This window comes from Wyeomyia smithii, chromosome 2, assembly GCF_029784165.1.
Source record: "Wyeomyia smithii strain HCP4-BCI-WySm-NY-G18 chromosome 2, ASM2978416v1, whole genome shotgun sequence".
Classification (NCBI taxonomy): domain Eukaryota; kingdom Metazoa; phylum Arthropoda; class Insecta; order Diptera; family Culicidae; genus Wyeomyia; species Wyeomyia smithii.
The window spans coordinates 3361791-3380996 of NC_073695.1; the positions used below are offsets into that span (position 1 = coordinate 3361791).

The following is a 19206-nucleotide window of genomic DNA, read 5'->3' on the forward strand; positions in this document are numbered from 1 at the left end:
TGATGTTTTCGTAGTTTTGTGAATAGTTACATTTTACGCCATTCGATTTACTTTTGTACTTTTGAATTTGTATTTGATTTTTATTAGAGAGCTTTTAACCAGAAGGTCATTCAGCTCTAAATCTTACTGTTTTACTTTTTTTGCGTTAATCCAAACTAGAGCTCACATTAAGCTGCAGGAAAGGTTACGATTCATTTGTTTGAATATCGATTAAGAGGCAGCTCAAGCATTAAAAATCTTTTATTTTCTTCTTTTCTACAAAGTTTTGTGGATTAAAAAATGGCGACTTCCGGTTTCAGGAAAATAACCTAAAGTGATATATGGCCAACAATTTCAATACTTTCGAAAGTGGACCTCCATACGTCATTTTATAGCGATGACACAATTTTTTTTTTTTTTTTTTCATTAAAATGTTTGTTAACGTTCAGAAAAGACATTTGAAGAAAAATAACAAGTATCTGATTACTAAATTTGATATATTATTCACAAAACTACATGAAACATGCAAATTTATGACTTCTAAAGTGATATTTGGCCAACAATTTCAATACTTTTGAAAGTAGAACTCCATACGTCACTTTGAAATCCAAAATGGTGACTTCCAGTTTCTGTAAATCAGCCCAAAATCACAAAAAAAAAAACAATCCAATATGGGTATTTCCGTTCTGCGCGTTCTCAGAATATGAAGCAGGGTAACGAACGTCTTCGTCAGTGGTTTTCTTCGGTAGTTTTACTGGCGCAATCTTATGCAAAAGAGGTCCGAAGAAAACCACTGACGAAGACGTGATGATGATGGGAGTATAAGATGTAAATTATATTTTTGAAGTGAGTTGAACTAATGCAGCAATGAAATATAAAAAAAATCTATCTTTGAAACCTTTGATCCCGAGCATCGCCGGGAATGTTCAACTAGTTCATAATAAAATGGGAAAAAACTATGAGCGAAACGGTATATACCACACCCAGTTCAGGTCCGTATTCAGGCACTGAAACTAACATAAAAGAATGACAGGTTCACACTAAGGTACCACAAATTTCATGTCAATTTTGTCTCAAACACAATGGATACGTTTGCGTTGCGTTGACGTTAATTTGACGGAAAATGCAACTGTCAATAGTCGCAAACGCAGCCGCAACGTATACATTGTGTTTAGGCCTTAATTTCGTGTCATTTTGCGTCGTTTGTTGCACCATTCTTAGATGATTTTAGTATCATTTGTTGTGTCATTCGTGTTTGCCATTTTGTCCCAGTTGAATTCAATGTACGAGTTGATGAATTGATTAACGAAAATCAAAATGTTAGAAGAGTTAGTGGCTAATCTTTCTAACATAGGGTTAGTGATACACGATCAATTTAATTAAGAAACCAGACATATTTTTATATTTTTTTTTTCGTGTATATACATCTATTTTTTTTATTTTTTTTCTCTCACTTTCATGCCTGTACGTTGACACATGCATATTTTCGGGATATACATGGGAACAGGGTTTTTTTTTCTGGGAGCAAAGAGAGAGACAGGCAACAGGATTCCGGAATACAGTAGTTACACGATTGACAAATTGATTTTTTACAAACACATTCCACACTTGATGGTGTGTCTGCTGTTTCCACAGTTGCCTGATGCTAAGACAAGACGTGACAGCTGGTCACCGTTACATTCAACCAATTTGAACCGGCTGCTGATTGGCTGAATTCGATAACGCAATCGTCACGTAGAAAATACAACGAGGTTACTTTTCACTGTAAAGCAGTGATGCTGGAGAGTCATAACTTAGCTATTATAATTGTTCATAAATAATGATGCAAAAGTATGCAAGGTACATGATATTACCGAGTAATGTATTTCACTGTTATAACTTTAAAAATGCATTGATTAATCCTTTATTACTATTTAGAAAAAAATTGGGTACCAAGAAAATTAGGAAGAAAAAATTTGATAGTAGAAGTATGCTTTATTGAACATAAAATAATAAATAAGAATTGAGTGTTTGTTTGTTTTATTTTCATTGACCTGCAGAAGTTGTTAAAAATAATCAGTCTGGCATCAACGGTATGGAACGTTCAAAAAAATTTCGACGGAGATGACGGCCGTTACGAAAAGAAAGATAAGAAGCCAGCTGTCGCGTCTTGTCTTAGGCCTGATGCTGTGTTCAGGTTCCTGTCTAGATGTGTAGTTATCTTCAACTTCCACCTGTTACTCTCCCGTTAAGACGGCTCATTGTCTTTCTTTTTTCGAGTATCTTTTAGTAAAATAAATATTGACGATAACAGTTACATACCTCTATATAGTTTATCATAAGGACTCTTCATTTGTTTTTGTTTGTTTTTTTTTTTTTCACTTTACAATAGGGAAACAGAAATGTTATGACTCTTTTCTTTTTGCTCCTGTTAGAGTTTCCTATAATCTTCTTCATGCATGGCTATCATAGTTGCAGTAATTATTACAAGGTACCATTTTTTAAATTTTTTTGTTTTGCTTCTGCACTCTAACCGATTTTCTGTCAGCTCCTCAGCTATCATCATTTCGCTAAATACCAACTACTTTTTAGTTTACTCTCTTTTGTTTTATATATATTCACTAGTTACTATCATAATTAACCATCTACAAAAAGGTACGTCTTGAACTAGTCTGAATGAAATGGTAACAAAATTGCGGAAACGAGGCAAAACAGCTTTATCTAAGGGGATCACAATTAGCACATTAGTGTTTAGTTTGAATTCTTCTTTCGAGAAACAACAAAACGCGATTTTCACAAACAACAGTACTTCGCTCTACATGCATTTCTTTGTTCTGGGGGGCTTTACACATACTAAGCTCTGGGTTTTACTTTTAACGTGGGGGCTATATTTCCAGGTATATACGAACACCACGGAATGAAACAAACAAGGGTTTTGTTTCTTTTAAATTTGTTCTCTTTTTTGCCGCCTCAATTTGCCTGTAGAAAAAAGCCAATATGGGGATATCCGCGCAATCCTAGTGATTGCACCGGATCCCACCCACAGGTTGTTTAGTATATATCCGTAGTTTGCTACTACTACTAAATGGTCTCTGCTCTACCGCTGCTGTCAGGCACATTTTGTCCAAAACCTAGTTGAAGTTAAGTTGTGTTACTTGCACCATAGTGTGTACTAATTTGCCTCTAAAAATGTTTCTCTAAAGATGCGGTCTCGTTTTTTCTTTCTTTTTTCTCGTTCGCTGACTAATACGGATTAGTCGTGTTCTGGATGCGGCAAAAATCTATGAACCTACACGCAAGTTTACTTGGATTGTGTCGCTCTGGTATAAGTGTGCCTCCTGAAAAACCAACGTTATTTCACGTCCTTTCGGTTCTACTCGCGCGGTACGGTACTTCTCTTCTTCGTCTAAGGGCTTGGTAACTTTGTGTGTGCTTATAACATGAACCATGGTTAGTTTTTTGTTTTTGTTTTCCTTTGGACTGTTCGAGCGTTTCGCTTCCAACATTGTGGTCCCAAAAAAGTCTGATCGCTTTTTTTCTCCTATTTAAACATCTCGTTTTCTCTCAATATAATACAAAACTAGACTATCTTTTCTCTTTTTGTTAGTTATTTGTTTTCAGTTAATTATTGTGTAAGGACATTTTCAGGAAGATAGGGAAGAAACAGGTTTCTTTACTCTCTGCAGCAAATGGGTTCTGTCGGGTTTTATACTAACTAAATGCCTTTGTATTATTTTTTTTTTCAGTTTGGGTGACCTGAACGAACGCACTCACTCGCTTCGTTGCGTTTTAGTGTAGCATCCCTTGATTGATAAAAAATTGAGGAAAAGTTTCAAGGTTGAAACTGTCGTTTGGTTCATTTTTATACCACTAATCATTCTCCCATCACTTTCTTGAAATTATTCTGCTTTTGAAAAGGTATGTCATTAACATAGGAGAAAAAGGAAAAAAGATACGCCAAAAGTTTGTTCACCCAAAAATGTTTAGAATTGTTTTTCTGTGTATCAAGTATTCCTGTCACTTCATCAAGTACCCGAAAACTAATAATAGAGCATCACGAGCCCGGTAAACGTTACCGCAAATATCGTTCAAAGCAAACGTTTAAAGAGTATGTTCGCAAGTCCGTCAAGGACAAGTTCCCGGATTAGCAGGGTTATATCAAAACAAATTTAGCGTAAGTCTTCCGTCCATGTGACACCTCAAACAGAGCGAAGCCATCTCCATTAACGAAGTCTCAAAAGTTCATCAACAAAGACTCAAAAGTTAGTGATTAAAGGATTGAAAAATAATTTAAAACAATTGGTAAAGCGACTGACTAGATAATTTCATCAACTTTTTGAAAATTTTGATTTTTAGATTAATTTTACGGAGTCACTCATCTTGAAAGTTTTTTTTTTTTAAATTGCAATCAAGTGCTGATCTGATGCTCGTTAAGGCAATAGATCTATGCCGAGCTGAGGAAATATCGGAGAAGCGTGCAGCGGATCATCGCCTACTGCTATCTACGAATACTTCGCGGGAGCTTGGGTTCATACGTTTTTGTGAAGCTGTGTTTACTGAGCCGCAAACTAACTATTCATCGGAAAAGCTACTCAACATTTACCGGATCAATGCACGAAAAATTGTGAACAACCAACCAACCACCCAAGAGCTTTTTTTCGGAAAAGCCGAGCGATTCAACCTTTCCAATTCCAATTATAAAGAAAAATAAACTTAACCATTATGAACCGGACATAGACCTTGATTTTTCTCCAACGTGATTTTCATGACGCGAGCTTGTATTGTTATAACCAAGCAAAAACATGATGAAAGCAATTTTTCGACTTTCCACAACTGAGTTTTTGCCTGGTCATGAAACAAAAATTGCTTGTAGCACATTGAGCTTGACAATCGCACATTTCGTAGTTGCTTCTCCATGATAGATCTGAGCTAGTAAAGTTGCACAGAGAACCACGTTTATATCAACTTGGTTCACCATCTTCAATGTACAACAATTCAGTAGCTTCCGCTTTGTATAGATCCATAACGATGGCGGCCACGTCCTTACGATCGTTGGAGTGAGGATGGAGATTGTTAGCAGGCTTTGTTTTGCTCATCTTCATCTTAAAGAGAAAGAGTTTTCTTCCCTCTTAACAACTGCGAGCTTACATTCAATGTGCATCACACCATCTGCTGTATTTGACAGAGCAAAAATCCAGCGAAACTCTTGTAAATTGCTCATCCGCGCACGCAAGAAAAATGAAATTAATTGCTCGGCGACCAACTGAGCATTGCGTTACCGTTCCCATCGCTCTGGGGTGCGACAAAAACAGTATAAAATCGAACTTTCTGCAGAATACGCACCCATGGTGCGTTGTGAATCTTACTATAATATTAAATTCGAAAACGGTTAGGATGTGGCTTCAATGTGAACCTTAATGTTTTGATATTTGGCCAACTTCTCTTCTAGTAAAGGAGAAGCTAACGAGAACAACTCCCTCTCAAACTGAGAGAGCAAATGAATGTTTATCCCTAACACGTGATGATAAAGAGTGAAAAGGAACTCTGCGACTGAAATACTCTACGCCTAAATGTGGACAATTACTCACTCTGTGTGAGAGAAAGTCTAGTTCTCCAAGGGGTTTGGCAGGTAGAAAAGAAAATTTGGGCAAAAATCAAGAGAACGGAAGAAGCCTGATTGTAAGGGACAAAGTGTAACAGTCGTTGTTGTCGGAGACCGAGTTTAGCGACGGAAAGGAAGGGTTGTGTCACCATGGTAAGTGATGAAATTGAACGATGTTGCGCGCGACGTACCTATGGGTACCTTTCTTTTCAAACGCTGCGAATCCTCACGAGCGGTACGCACGAGAACCATCCATTACTCTTAGCTTCCAGGTGTTTAAAAGTTGAAATGTCTATTACGAATCCCGAGTGCCCTTGCTTGTAGAACATTAATAAAATGTATAAAAACAATGTCATCAGTTAGCTACCAGAATATATTATTATTAAAAGTAGTTTCAATTGTTCTTTCCTGTTTTAAAACATTGATTGAAAAACAGTGTGTTTTGAACATATTTGAGCGAAACACTTCCCTCCCTACGAAATGGGAGTGGTGAGGTGCCCAGTAGGATTGTTTTGTACCTAACATTTCCAGCTACAGAAAAAAAAAACCTTAAGTACTGTTCGAAAAATCGAACACCTGGTCCATAATGGGTTGAAAAGAGCTAGAAAAATTGGTGCAAGATGGTTTGATAATTAAAGAAAAGTCACACACAGTAATTGGGTGAGCAATTCGATCCTCGTACATCACCCAGGCCCAAATGGAATTCGTGTTTGTTTAGACCCGGCCCCACTAAACAAGACATTGAAAAGGCCAAACTTACAGTATGTAACCCTTGATGAAATTTTGTCGGAACTTGGAAAAGTAAAAGTGCTTTACGTTATGCTGAACGAAAGTTAACCACATTTTGGACCCCTTTTAGACGTTGTATGTTCACCTTTTGGTATTGCCTCTGCGCCCGAAATAAACCAATTGAAACTACGAGAAGCTATAGAATGCATTACTGAGTTTTACGAACACTTGCTAACGAATCACGGTTTAAAACCAGATAATAGTAAGGTTAGGAGAAGTTATTAGGACCCTAACATCCCGAGACTCAAGTTGCAACGGGCGTGCAACATATTGGAGTAGTAAATTTCGCGTCAGGAACATTGACGGCAGCAGAAAGAAATTGCGCACAAACAGAAAAATAATTGTTAGCCATCCTTTTCGCGCGTCCGGTTCGACCAACTCTCATCGTTGGAAATCCTAAGGCTGTTGTAAAACTGACCATCGACCGTTGATTAATATATTCCAAAAGCCGTTGTCGTCGACCTCACGTCGATTGCAACATATGCACCTTAATCTCCAGTGGAATAACTTTTCTATATGTAATTTATGTACCAGGAAAAGACATCGTAGTAGCCGACGCTCTCTCTCTAGGGCACCAGCAGTAGAGTAGTGAGGGGCAAAAGAACGCAAGGTGTAAAAGTACACATTGGCCTTTTTGAAACATACGAGCAAAATAAACTGCCAACATTGTATGAATTTGCTGTATTATATGGTCAGTTAATCACTCGACTAAACACATAAGATTTCGTTTAAATGGTGCGAAGCTATAAGAAAAGTTGTGTTTTGGGCTGTTTTGATCTATTTTTTGAAGTAGAATACTTCTCTCAGGAAGTTCGGCTACATAGGGATGTGAAATGAAAATCTAAAACCGAAAAAAGTGAAAAATATGTCCAATTTCAAATGCTAATAAATCGGTTAGTATTCGATGGATTTCCTTCGTTGTTGCAGCAATAGCTTGGAAAATCTTCTAAGATTCTTCCCAAATGCAGATAATTGTAAATTTATTTTTCAAACTATTGTACTATTAAAAATAGTCAAGCCTTGTCATAACGAAAACTTCGGCCTCTGATTGGTCGTTATATGATTGCTTCCCAAGCACGGTCGACAGAATCATAGGCCTTGCCATTTGAAATGTGCTGTTTGGCCTATATGAGAGCCTGTTTCACTCGAAGCCGCTCATTATAATTCTAGACTGCAACAACAGCAGTCCTCCCTTAGCAGCAGCAGTAGCAATGCAGCGGGTAACGGCCACAGCTGTGGTATGGCAATGGATAGCGGAGCGCGTCTCAGCATCGATAGCAGGACCAGGTGATGCAGGGCAGCGGATACCAAAGGCAACGGAAGCGTCCACTACTGTGGCAACGGGGATAGCGCAGCATCAATATAAGCAGGGTCAGGTGATGCAGTGCGGCATTTTAGCAAATGCATCCAATGAAAAGAACGTTCTGGAAAGCTTCTCAGTGTTTATTTTCCCCCAAGGAATACCTTATTCGTACTGCCAGTGATAACGCAAAGATGTGATCGGCATCTTATCAGACATTGAATTAAACAACAAATTGTCCTCTTCAGGATGAAATAAAAACCTATTTGAAGAGTTAATATTTTCTCTCAAATCAATTTACACTTTCAAGAAATTTGGTACAGATATATGTGGCTTCATCTCCGTGTCTCAGAACGTACTGAATTTTCTTTTCCTTCAGTCATGAGCACAACATCCAAAAAGCTTTTATTATCAGCATAAAAATTAATTTTTCGCATAATTGATATTCAAAAATTATCAAGTCCAAATCATGACGAGCAACAATATTATTGAGAATGGTCAATCCTTGTTGAAGCGCAGAATTCGACTGATCTGATTAGTCGTTAATATGATTGCTTCCCAAGCACGGTCGACAGAATCATAGACCTTGCCATTTTAAATTTGCTATTTGTCTGTATAAGAGTAAGGATGGGAACTATCGACTGAAATGGCTATCGATAGTTATCGATGATTTCCTACTACTATCGATAGGGTTTTCATCCCTAAATAAGAGCCTGTTTCAGTCGAAGCCGCTCATAATAGTTCTAGACAGCGACAACAGCAGTCTTCCCTTAGCAGCAGCAGTAGCAGTGCAGTGGATACCAGGCGGATAGTGGTCGCAGCTGTGACATAGCAATGGATAGTGCACTAGTTTCGGCGGATCTCAGCTTCGATAGCTGCTGATGCAGTGAGGCACTTTAGTGAAATGCAGTCTCTGTGCGATAGCGGGCACTAGTAAATGCATTCAATTAAAAATGTTGACTCATTTTGACAACACATAAGCCGTCTAGTTTTGAGTGTTAAATCAGCTTTTCACTGTTTATTTTACCTCAAGGAATACTTTATTCGCACTGTCAGTGATAACGCTAAGATCTTATCCGATATTGAATTGAACAAATTATAAAATGACTGACACGCATGCAGCCGGATTTTCTTCCTTGTAAAAATATTCTACTTCATCCTTGCGGTCGTGGCTTTGCACACAACCCTCCTGTGATTTTTAGTTTTGGAAACTATGAGTGACTTATTCGAAAACTACAGAAACTCGAAAACGAAAGAACCCAAAAAACTCTTGTATAATTGTGGTTTGTAGGATGAATTTGTTTTGCCGAAAATATTTCAGTGTTTGTCATAAAACTTAAACCAGTTGGAAAACTCATTGTGGAGCGAAAGTACGCATAAATCGCGGAGCAAAAGTACGCACTAATTGCCATTAACCGTAATGAAAAAATGTGTTTAATAATGATGTTTTTGTACAGAAACTATTCAAGAATAACTGCAAAACTGAGGAATATTATGGTTTTATAATTTTTTAATAGTATTTTATAACCATTACCATTTTAATGGTTTTGTTGATATGCTTGCAAAAGTGTCCTTCCGGGATAGATTGGAGCTTCTAGAAGCCATAGAAACAATGAAAAAACAAGGTCTTATACCATCTAATATCTATTTTCGCAACCGGGATGATGCCCACTAGGGTGCCAATTACTTATACGGGGGAAAAAAGTAACCAGAAAATTTGAAGAAAAACCCTACACAAAATGTTCATCCAACCGAAATTATACTCTATGCAAAAATTTGACTCGATCGGACCAAAAGCGAGTTGGCGCAAAGCGATCGAAGTTTAAGTTCAAATTCTAGATGGTGACTTCCGGTTCGTCTGGTGTCGTGTTCAGGTCTCTTGGCATCATTTCGATTCCAAAAGTACTCACACGAATGGTATTTGATCAATTTTGGATGCTTTCCAGAAACCAGAAGTCACCAACTAGAATTCAAAAATCGCGTTTGAAGTTGATTTCTTGTGTCTGCTCATCATCACGATCCCTGAAATAAACATATTGATATTCGGCCATATTGGGTGGTATTCAACCATTTATGGTTGTTTTTTTTTTTTTTGAAACCGGAACTTGTTATTTTGGCATCTGGAGTCGTTTTCGGGTCTCTGTGCATCATCCCGGTTCCGAAAAAAATAATATTGATTTGTTTCTATGGCCTCTAGAAGTCCCAGTGGAATCTATTCCGGATGGTCCATGTTCAGGGCATATTACTAAAACGCTCAAACCCCGGCCTGTGGAAGTAATTTTATGACCTTTGAACCAATAATTGTAAGATTCTGTTCAACTATTCATAGAGTTTCTGAGATTAGGAACATAACCTCAAAAACCCGGATTTCCGGAAATAATAAAATTGTTTCGGAGCACCGCTCTAACGCAGCTAAAAAGAATCAGTGCAAAATTATAAAAAAACAATTAATTTTATTAAGGATAGTGTAATAAATACACTGTTCATACAGTGCGAACTTTTGCCCCGTAAACTGCGTACTTTTGCCCCGCATGCTGAGTGAAAGTTCGCATTTGAGTGTTTTCTAAAAAGTGAAATTCTCATGCTACAAACAAAATTCGAAAAACTCTGCTAATACATTTCGAAGACAAAAGGTTCATGTACCGCTTGGAAACAAAACCGAATTTCATGATAATTATTTGCAATAGTTCTGTTGCAAAAACAATTAAGTGCGTAATTTTGCCCCTCACTACTCTAGCTGTTGACGGCTCACAGTGGCAGGTCTCTGGACAAAAGTCGGAAAAAACCTAAGTCTTTTTTAAATAATTGGAAATTACATATTATTACAATTTTAAGGTGGTGAACTCATTTATGATGTCAGAAAAAGTTGAAAATAGCAATTTACGCACCTAAAGTGGCGTTGGGCCTTATTCATGATCAAATTTACTCCTTTATGAATTAGGGTGGTGCAAAAATCGTCATAATTCAATTTATCTTATTTTGAAAAAAAAAATGTCATTCCTGAAGCAGCACACGGGTTCCGTGCTGTTTCGTCTGGATCGGGCCTCAAGACACCACGGCAAACAGGCCCTGGAGTGGTATGCGGCCAACAGCGTCCAATTCGTGCCCATCCAAACATCCTGGAGCTTCACCCGATTGAACAATACTGGGCCATCGGAAAACGCAACTTAGAAAAGACAATAGAAGTCCTTGGGAGCGAGCAGCAATTCGAGGCCAACTAGCGTGTAGCAGCTTAAAAGGTCGACATATCGACTTTCTGATGCAGTATGTGAAAAGGAAGGCCAGAGCATTCATTTTTTCGCCGCAGAACTAACCAATTTTTTTTTAAAGGAAGTGTAAACATGATCAACAGTTCAACGTTTTCAGGAGACTTGGGTGTCCTGAAGCAGAACGGAAACATTTAGACACCTGTAAGCTAAGCTGAATCTTGTTCAAACTAGAGCTATCAGTCAAGAACCAAATGCAAATACATGCATCGTGGAAACCGACAACTTTCGGCATCGACGTTTGAGACACATCAACCAACATGGTCTAGAATCAATGGCTCGACTGGGTGTATTGAAAGGAATGGGCAAGGCTCCAAACATCGGCATTTTTGAACCGGATGGTGTTTCCCCAGCAGAAATATGGTTTAATCGCAAGCCGTATTTGGATATGTTGCGAAAATCGACCTGACCGGGTTGGAGGCCGAAGAAGACGAACTTCACGGACGGAGGAAATTAACCGCTGCAGTCAAATGGAAATTTCCAGTCAAAAAGAATGCTGACGGTAAACCAGTGCGATGCAAGCCCCGACTGGTAGTCAAAGGATTCCAGCAAAAACTTGAACTGGATAACGACGAGATATTTTCTCCACAATAAGAAACGTCTTAGTAACTGCAACAACTTTTGTTTTTCACCAAACGGAGATAAAAGCAGCGTTCCTACATGTAGGAATGATAGCTATTTGCCAAAAACTTAACAGAAGTCTGATTTATTTGCAGTGTGATGCTCGAGATCGATCGACAAAGGCACCAACAACCTGAGATAAACAAGCCAAGATTTCAGTTTAACCAGCACAAAGTGTTACTGGGAGCCATGTCCCGATGCGGTGCAGGAAGACCCTGAATCGGTAGATATTCTTGACCCAACCAAGAATCCATCAGTTCCTAATGACACACATGGAGTAACAAACCGAACAATTCCGCTATTTAAATACTTTTTAACGCTTTTTTGGTATTTTTTTCCCAAAAAATCTGTCGCTTTCTTCATAAGAACGAGAAACAAAAATGGTAGTTACACCCTTATTAGAGGATGGCTAGACCCACGTTTCAAAGCTTTTGTATTCCTTTAAGGCATTACATTTTTTTTAAACTGCAAAATATATTGGATTTCATTGTTTTATGGTTGCAGATTTTTAGAATTATCCTTTTTCTATTCTAAAAAGTGACAAAAATGGATTAACGTATTCCAGTTTCAAAATTTCACAGCTTAAATCTGTTATAATACAAGATTTCAAACACCGTCGCGAACTTAGATTTGTTCCCAAATAACACAACCAAAAACAATTTTCAAAATCATTCGAAACGATTTTCTCATAGTGTAAACAATAGTGAAACATTATTCTCAATTCGGTCCACGTAATTCTACTTGAAATAAATCAATAACAAAAATCAAAGAATAAGCAAAATGTGTCGGCCGCCGAAAACATTCAACATACCTTCAACAACACCGTCAAAAGCAGACGAACACTTCTATTAGTAACTCGTATGACCTTCAGCAATACTTCAACCACTTCAACCAACCCAACCGTGAATTTCTACACTAAAAGCTGTTCACCTCACCTGTTCAAATTCACAAACAAAATCTGACTTCTCTGTTGCATTTCGTAGTTTGACCAGAAAAAATTTTACGTAGCTTGCTTAGATTGGGAAACTCAAATTCCAATTTTGTAGTCGAACCTTGTGCTGTGCACTACGCTGCTTAGGTCTCCACATTTATGACAATCACCCAACGTTGTTAGAAAAAATTGAGAGGTCATTCAGTAACACAAATAAAGTTGGTTCCCGTGACCATTAATTTTCCCTCCCACACACACCCGCGCACACTAAAACTCGAGCGAGTGCGTTCGTTCTGTTTGCTAGTTTGACTTTGACGGTGTTTTTTTTTTTTTGAAATCCGATTTTTTGGTTTGTTTCTTCTCGTTTTGTTTCTTTTGTTTTCCTCTTCCGCTTCCTCTTCATTTTTGTTTACTTACATAGGCACTGTGTTTAAGGCATCTACAAAGTGGAGGTAATAATTAACATTCATGCTTATTTACTTGTTACTGGTTTTCTTTTTCTTCTTTCTTTGCGATGGACTAGTTTCTTTTCTGTTTTTCTCCTAGTCCAAACTACGCGTTTTTTTCGTCACCATGAGAAGTTAGTACTGTTTCTCAAGTATTTCGTTAATAAGAGCATGTTTAGTTCGTAGGCATCTGATTTGAATTGTTTGGATCATTGGATGACAAATGAATGTTTTTTTTTCTCAGCTAGGAAAGGTTTCTCCCGTTTTCCAGAAGCGTTTTACGGTTCATTCATTCCTCTAAGGAGCAGGAGTCGACATTTGTTAGTATTTGTTATTATCATGCTACACTTACATTACACTTATGGGTGAATTAGGGTTTTCATTTGTGTTATTCTTTTCCCGTATGTGTGTGTGTTTTTTTTTAGTTAGTTTACCGACGTCATTGGATGGATTATTTCTACTACAAAATTTATCGGTTAGTTTAGCAAGTGTTGGCTGTAAGATTACGATAATTTGTTGCAATTGTCTCTTACCGCTGCCACAACAACTGTGCAAGTAATTTGCTACTAACTACATTTTCGAGGAGTCGTCGATTTGTAAACGGCCTGTCAACCAAAAAAGTGAATGAAAACAAACCGAACTCAATCTCATTGTAAAGGTCATTTTGTTTTTATTTCAAAATAATCATCGCTAATCCTATGACTGGAAAAAAAGGAAATTTAAGCTAAGAGACAACTCTAATCGACTAACAGAAAATCATAATCAAACATATTTTATGTTCTGTTTCTTGTCCTCAATCTGAATTCAAGGGGGTTTCCGCTCATCTCAGCGCAACCCTACTGTTTTGGCCTGTCAATTGCTAAACCGTCTGCGTTATGAATAATTTACACTTTTTTAGTTTTTATATAGTTTCTTTTGCGCCTCTATCATCTAGCAGCATTTTATTTTACTTTTCAAACAAACGCAAAAAAGAGGATCTCGTTAAAAATAAATATCATATTGTTTTGTGTTTTTTTTTTTCTTCTTGTTTTATTTGCTACATTTTCACGTGTACACGCCTGCTGCTCATCACACTATAACAAATAAGAACGCCGCTACATTTTCCTTTACTTTCACTACGGCTAGCTGTACTAATAGAACATAAACAAAACTAGTAAACAAAAACCATTGGAAAACGATCAAATCGACAAAAAGTGTGAAGTATTCTGTATTGATTGATTAATACGTTTGCTAATTTATCTTCTGAAACAGAGGATCCAATGCCGTTTCAATGTGAGTACTTGTAGTAAAAGTTCAAGTAGCAGTAGTAGTTGTAGTAGTAGTAGTAGTAATAAGAGTTCAACGTAAAATGGAAAAATATAATCCTTCATAAATTTAATTTTGCAATATTCTTCCACTTCTCTTGTTTTCTTTATTTAAAATATACATTTTTTTTTCTTTTTGAAAGTAATCCTAATAATGGCACACAAACTATGTTTTACTTAGTTTTTTATTTCTTCGTCCTGGTTCTGTGATTATTTTATTCTCGCATTATTACTGGTTTGCTTACAGTACAACATCCGGTATCTAAGTAAGATGTTTGACGCTACTGTCGAGCACTGCCGCGGTCTACGTTTAGTTCGAGCAATCAATGGCCATTTCTAAGAGCATCAACATTTCAAAAGAAAACTCGCGTCTCTCATCCGATGATATGTTTCCTCAAAGTATTTCGATTAATGTATCGTTCTTCATTTGTGTTTGCCATCTACAGATACGGGGGGGACAAACGATCGGTGAGTAATCTTCACTACGGGGTGCCTGTGCTGTGGTTCATTTTACTTCTGTGCTTTAAGGTAATGAGTATCATTTTTCTTCGTAAATTGCTCCCCCGTAGGTCTTAAGGTCGATTGGCTGTGGTTGTATATTTCGCGTTGAATGGGGACAACCTGGCAACATAAGTTTACCAGTCAAGTACGCAAAACTGCGGGTGGAAAATGTAAGCAAATGTTGGTAAACATTTTACTGAATAATGGAAAGTTGTCCTTCATAGAGGTCCACGCGCAAAAAAATAAACGCATAAAAACACAATCACATCAATCACCCAATTCTAGTCTGTGTCCCCTTCCCTCTGCAGATACTTGCTGGCCTTTGTTGAAATCCGATTTTTTATGTTGTTCATTTTGTTCCGTCAGCGGATTCTCAATTAATCCATGATTGTTGCACCAGCTGCTAGCTAGCCCACTTAGTAGGCGAATAAATTGACTGTAAATAATGGCTATCTCTGTCACGCCCTTCTAATCTCTGCTTCGACGACGTTCTAGAATCGGTAACCGATTTGTTTTATTTTTAGCTCTTGGTTCACTATGATTTTTTTTAACAAGTAACACGTGCAGGATCTTTTTTCACCTGCATTTTCCGGCAAACAACATTCACACGTGATTTCACATCAAACACATCGCACATGTATTTGAACATAGTACAAAATATTCCTCTGCACTGTGCCGTGTTTCAGGGTGTGCTAAAATACTTCCAACAGTTACAGTTCCGTAATCTAACATCTCTGATCAGTTACATTTGCTACGCCGATTATACCAATTTGCATTTTGACTACATAGTAATGGTTGATTAACCATCGCTCACTAAATCCGATATACTAATCCAGTAGTATTTCACACAATACACCTTCTTTCAATCGTTTCCAATCGTTTACACACACCCACAGTTTCTGTTCGTAATCCTGCTGACGACGAATGACAGGGACAAAAGAAATGACTAACCTCCTCGCGAAAAGTTACACTTTAAACCGTCTCGTTATTTAGTTATGTTGTTTAACATATTATTGCACTTACCAGAAAGAAAAATGAAATTAACTTAAGATTAAACTTAACTGTTGGACTTAAACAAAAAAGGGCTTTCCTCTGAATCGCTGTCGGTTATGTACATTTATCAGAATAAGTTAAGATGATGTCATCCGCTGCAACCTGTGAGCTTTCAGTGCATAATTTCTTGTTTGGTTTTCACCAATGTACAAATACTGAATGTCTTTTTTACACTCAGTAGTGTTGTTGTTGTTGCTGCTGCTGCTGTTGTTGTTGATGCATTCCTCCCATCCCGGCAAATCCAACCGGAGACGGGGAATGATGATGGCCGCCTAACTGGCCGCCACCGTTGTTACTGTTATTGTTGTACGGAGAGGTCGACTGACTGGGGTAGCCGCCGATGCTGCTGTGGTTACTATTACTGTTACTATTCACACACGCACTTTGATAGAACGGATGGAGATGCTGCGAGGACGATGCTCGCTGTTGTTGCTGCTGCTGTTGATGTTGTTGCTGCTGCTGTTGCTGCTGCTGCTGTTGTTGTTGTTGTTGTTGTTGTTGTAGCTTCCGGACAAATTCATTCTCACCGCTGCCACTACTCAGCTGGATCTGGTTCGAGTTGTCGTCGAGGAAACACTGCTGCTGCTGCTGCTGCTGCTGTTGTTGTTGGGCACCGCCACCCTTTGAGGGCTATGTGGCCCAACCCTCGGATATTCTTGGTCTTTTATGCGCGTTCGAGGACACCGGCGAGTCGTAATCGGGCAGATGGCCGCCACCGCCGCCGACGGTGATGTGCCGGATGTCGACTGGCGACGGCGCGTTGGTGGGTGTGACGGAACCTGCGAACAGAGGGGAACCTACGTTACTTTCGTTTGAACCGTTCTCTGGGGTTGTCATGTGGTAACGGATTTAAGAAGGAAGAGGGGGGGCTATATACAAGTTTATTTAGTTTCAACAGCTGATTTTTCACCCAATTCAAATCCCTTTGAATTATTATTAAATATGATATGTATTCAGAAGAGGTTTCCCTTAGAGCTGCGATCCAAGCAACATGTTTGATACGAAGAGAAAGAAAGTACCATCACATTCGATTTTCTTTCTGTTATCAACAAAAAACTATCGCAGTAAACGTGGAAATCCGATAGCGGTTACATACAATTCTTCGGTGGAGAGAAGTCAATTTTAACCTCGAAAAATTAACTTCAATGACTTATTTGCCCATCAACTACAAGCGCAATTGGCAGTGATCATAAAAAATCGACCTGTTCACTAAGCATTTTTTTAGTTATAAAACGTCCCTCGGCAAGTGATCAGCAGTCGGTAATAGAATGCGAGCTCAAACTGATTAAACAAATCGGGATGATGCTCAGAGAAAGAAAATCGACCTCAGACACCGTTTTGAAATCCAATATGGCGCTTTCCAGATTCTGGAAAACAGATGATGACCAGAGGCCGAATATTCACTCCAGATGGCATTTTGAAATTTGAAATTTCATCCAATAGAGATAAGTGACTTTTCACCTACGCACACTAGTGAACGTGTAAACCCGTGTAGAGTTGCTTTTGTTTCCTCCAAACTGTAAATCATCGCAGCTCGTTGCTTCGACTTTTTATCAGTTTTTACCATTTTTGGTCGATTATGTTTAGCAGCTTCTTCCGATTCATGATCACGAATGAAAAATTTATTCAGAAACTAGTTTAGAACTTATAATAAGTGTTCAACTGAATATTTGTCCAGCTGCTAAAAACATAGCATAGCAAACAAAAAAGCGATTTGTAACTACTTTCCTCAACGAGTGGCACTAACACATTCGTACGTAAAAAGGTCTTTACAGTTATTTCCTGAAACGAAATGATACACAGAGACAGAGATGCCAATGTTCCAGTTTAAACTGTATTAGTCGATTTTTTTCGAGTGGTCCAGTCAAACAATTGAATCACAAATTCATACAGTTTGTGTATATTATTGCCAGTTTTATCCCGATTTTCTATCAGCTCAAGTTCCCATAGTTTTTAAAATTTAAAATGGCGACTTCTGTATTCTTAAAAATATCCGGAAATGGCCGAAAATCATCCAATATATAATACACAGAGGCTAAAAAGTAACCCAAGACCCCATTTTCAAAGTAGTAATTTCTGGTGTCTGGAAAATATTCTTAAATTGCTGTTTTAAATCCACTAGCGTTGGGAGGGGCTAAAATACGCGTTGGCCTTTTCGGAACATACGAGCAAAATGAAATGGCAACATTGTATGTATTTGCAGCATTACACTTTAAAAAATCGACACGTTACTGCCAAATGGATTCCACTTACTTCTGTGCTAATAGATGAAACATTTCATATCTAAGTGGAATACACTTGCGTTTCACTTCACAGTACAAAATCAAGTGTCTTGCACTTCGGTTTGCCATGTCATGCATGCCAAAATCAATCTTTTTACACTCAGATTTCAATACTAGAACGCGTCAAATGCCAAAACACGTCAAAATACCGTGAATTCCATTAAAAATCAATATGGGTCGACCTGTTCAAACGATTGGGTTGGTTTATTGGTATTCATGTGTAAAGAGCATTTGGTATGAGCGTGTGATTTTTTTTTTTTTTTTCAGTGTATAACGTCAGTTAAACACATAAGATTTCGTTTAAATGGTGCGAAGTTATGAGGAACTGTGTTTTAAGCTGTTTTTATTTAATTTTCTTAATTTTGGGAACTACGATTTACTCATTCGGAAACTACAGAAACTCGAAAACAACAGGATCAATATAGGTAGGTATTTTCGCAACCGTGATGATGCCCAGCAATCGTAAAACAGACTAGACGCCATTTTTAATTCCAAGATAACGACTTTCAGTTTCTAGAAAACAACCTAAAATGGTCGAATACCTCTCAGTATGTGTTTTTCTATAATTAAGATGATGCCCAGAGGAGTTCGGTGAGATCACTTGAGCTGTGCGGTTCGTTTTTTCAAATGCTCCAAACCGATTTGTGGAGCGCTATTGTTTACGGTTGCTGTACGGTGTATCAACGCCAATAAAATCATATACGGTTGAGAAAAGTGCCATTATATCGCATTTTACCCAGTCTTCTCGTGGGGTCCCATTTTTATTAAGTGTAAAAGGGTGGAAGAAAAGGTGATACGAACTTGGGCGGTTTATACTACCGGTGAAAGTGACGCCAATGTTAAAATTCGTGGAAACTATTAGCAATTTTGATTAACAACTAGCATTCATACCAGACAATGGAGTTTTGACTAATCAAGACGAAGGATAACAGTAATTATGGTGTGATAGTTCCTGATAGTAGCCATTTTTTTCGGAGGCGGAGAGCGTTTTCCGCAAGCGCTTACAATAAATCTGTGTGAGTAAGCGCAAAATAAATTTAACAAGACAACCGCTAGTGCAAGAAGATTGTTGCTCACCCCTCGCTTTGAATAGCAAGAATGAAAAGTCGGAAGAAAGCAGTTTTATTAGCTCTGCCCCTTGACGAATTCTTTT

At 38.0% G+C, this 19206-nt stretch overlaps 1 protein-coding gene across 12 annotated transcripts in view; it reads right to left on the reverse strand.

Annotated features, from left to right (window-relative positions):
• Window positions 1-13558: 13558 nt before the first annotated feature.
• The window catches only part of LOC129725533 (myocyte-specific enhancer factor 2), a 205573-nt gene continuing 199925 nt past the window's right edge, over window positions 13559-19206 (reverse strand). For 11 of the 12 annotated variants that reach the window (XM_055681494.1, XM_055681500.1, XM_055681499.1 and 8 more), the window contains one exon: window positions 13559-16568. In XM_055681494.1, the coding sequence (XP_055537469.1) occupies window positions 16402-16568 (167 nt within the window). In that variant the 3' untranslated portion in view covers window positions 13559-16401. The remainder of the gene's footprint in view (window positions 16569-19206) is intronic. The other variant, XM_055681498.1, reaches the window with a different exon arrangement.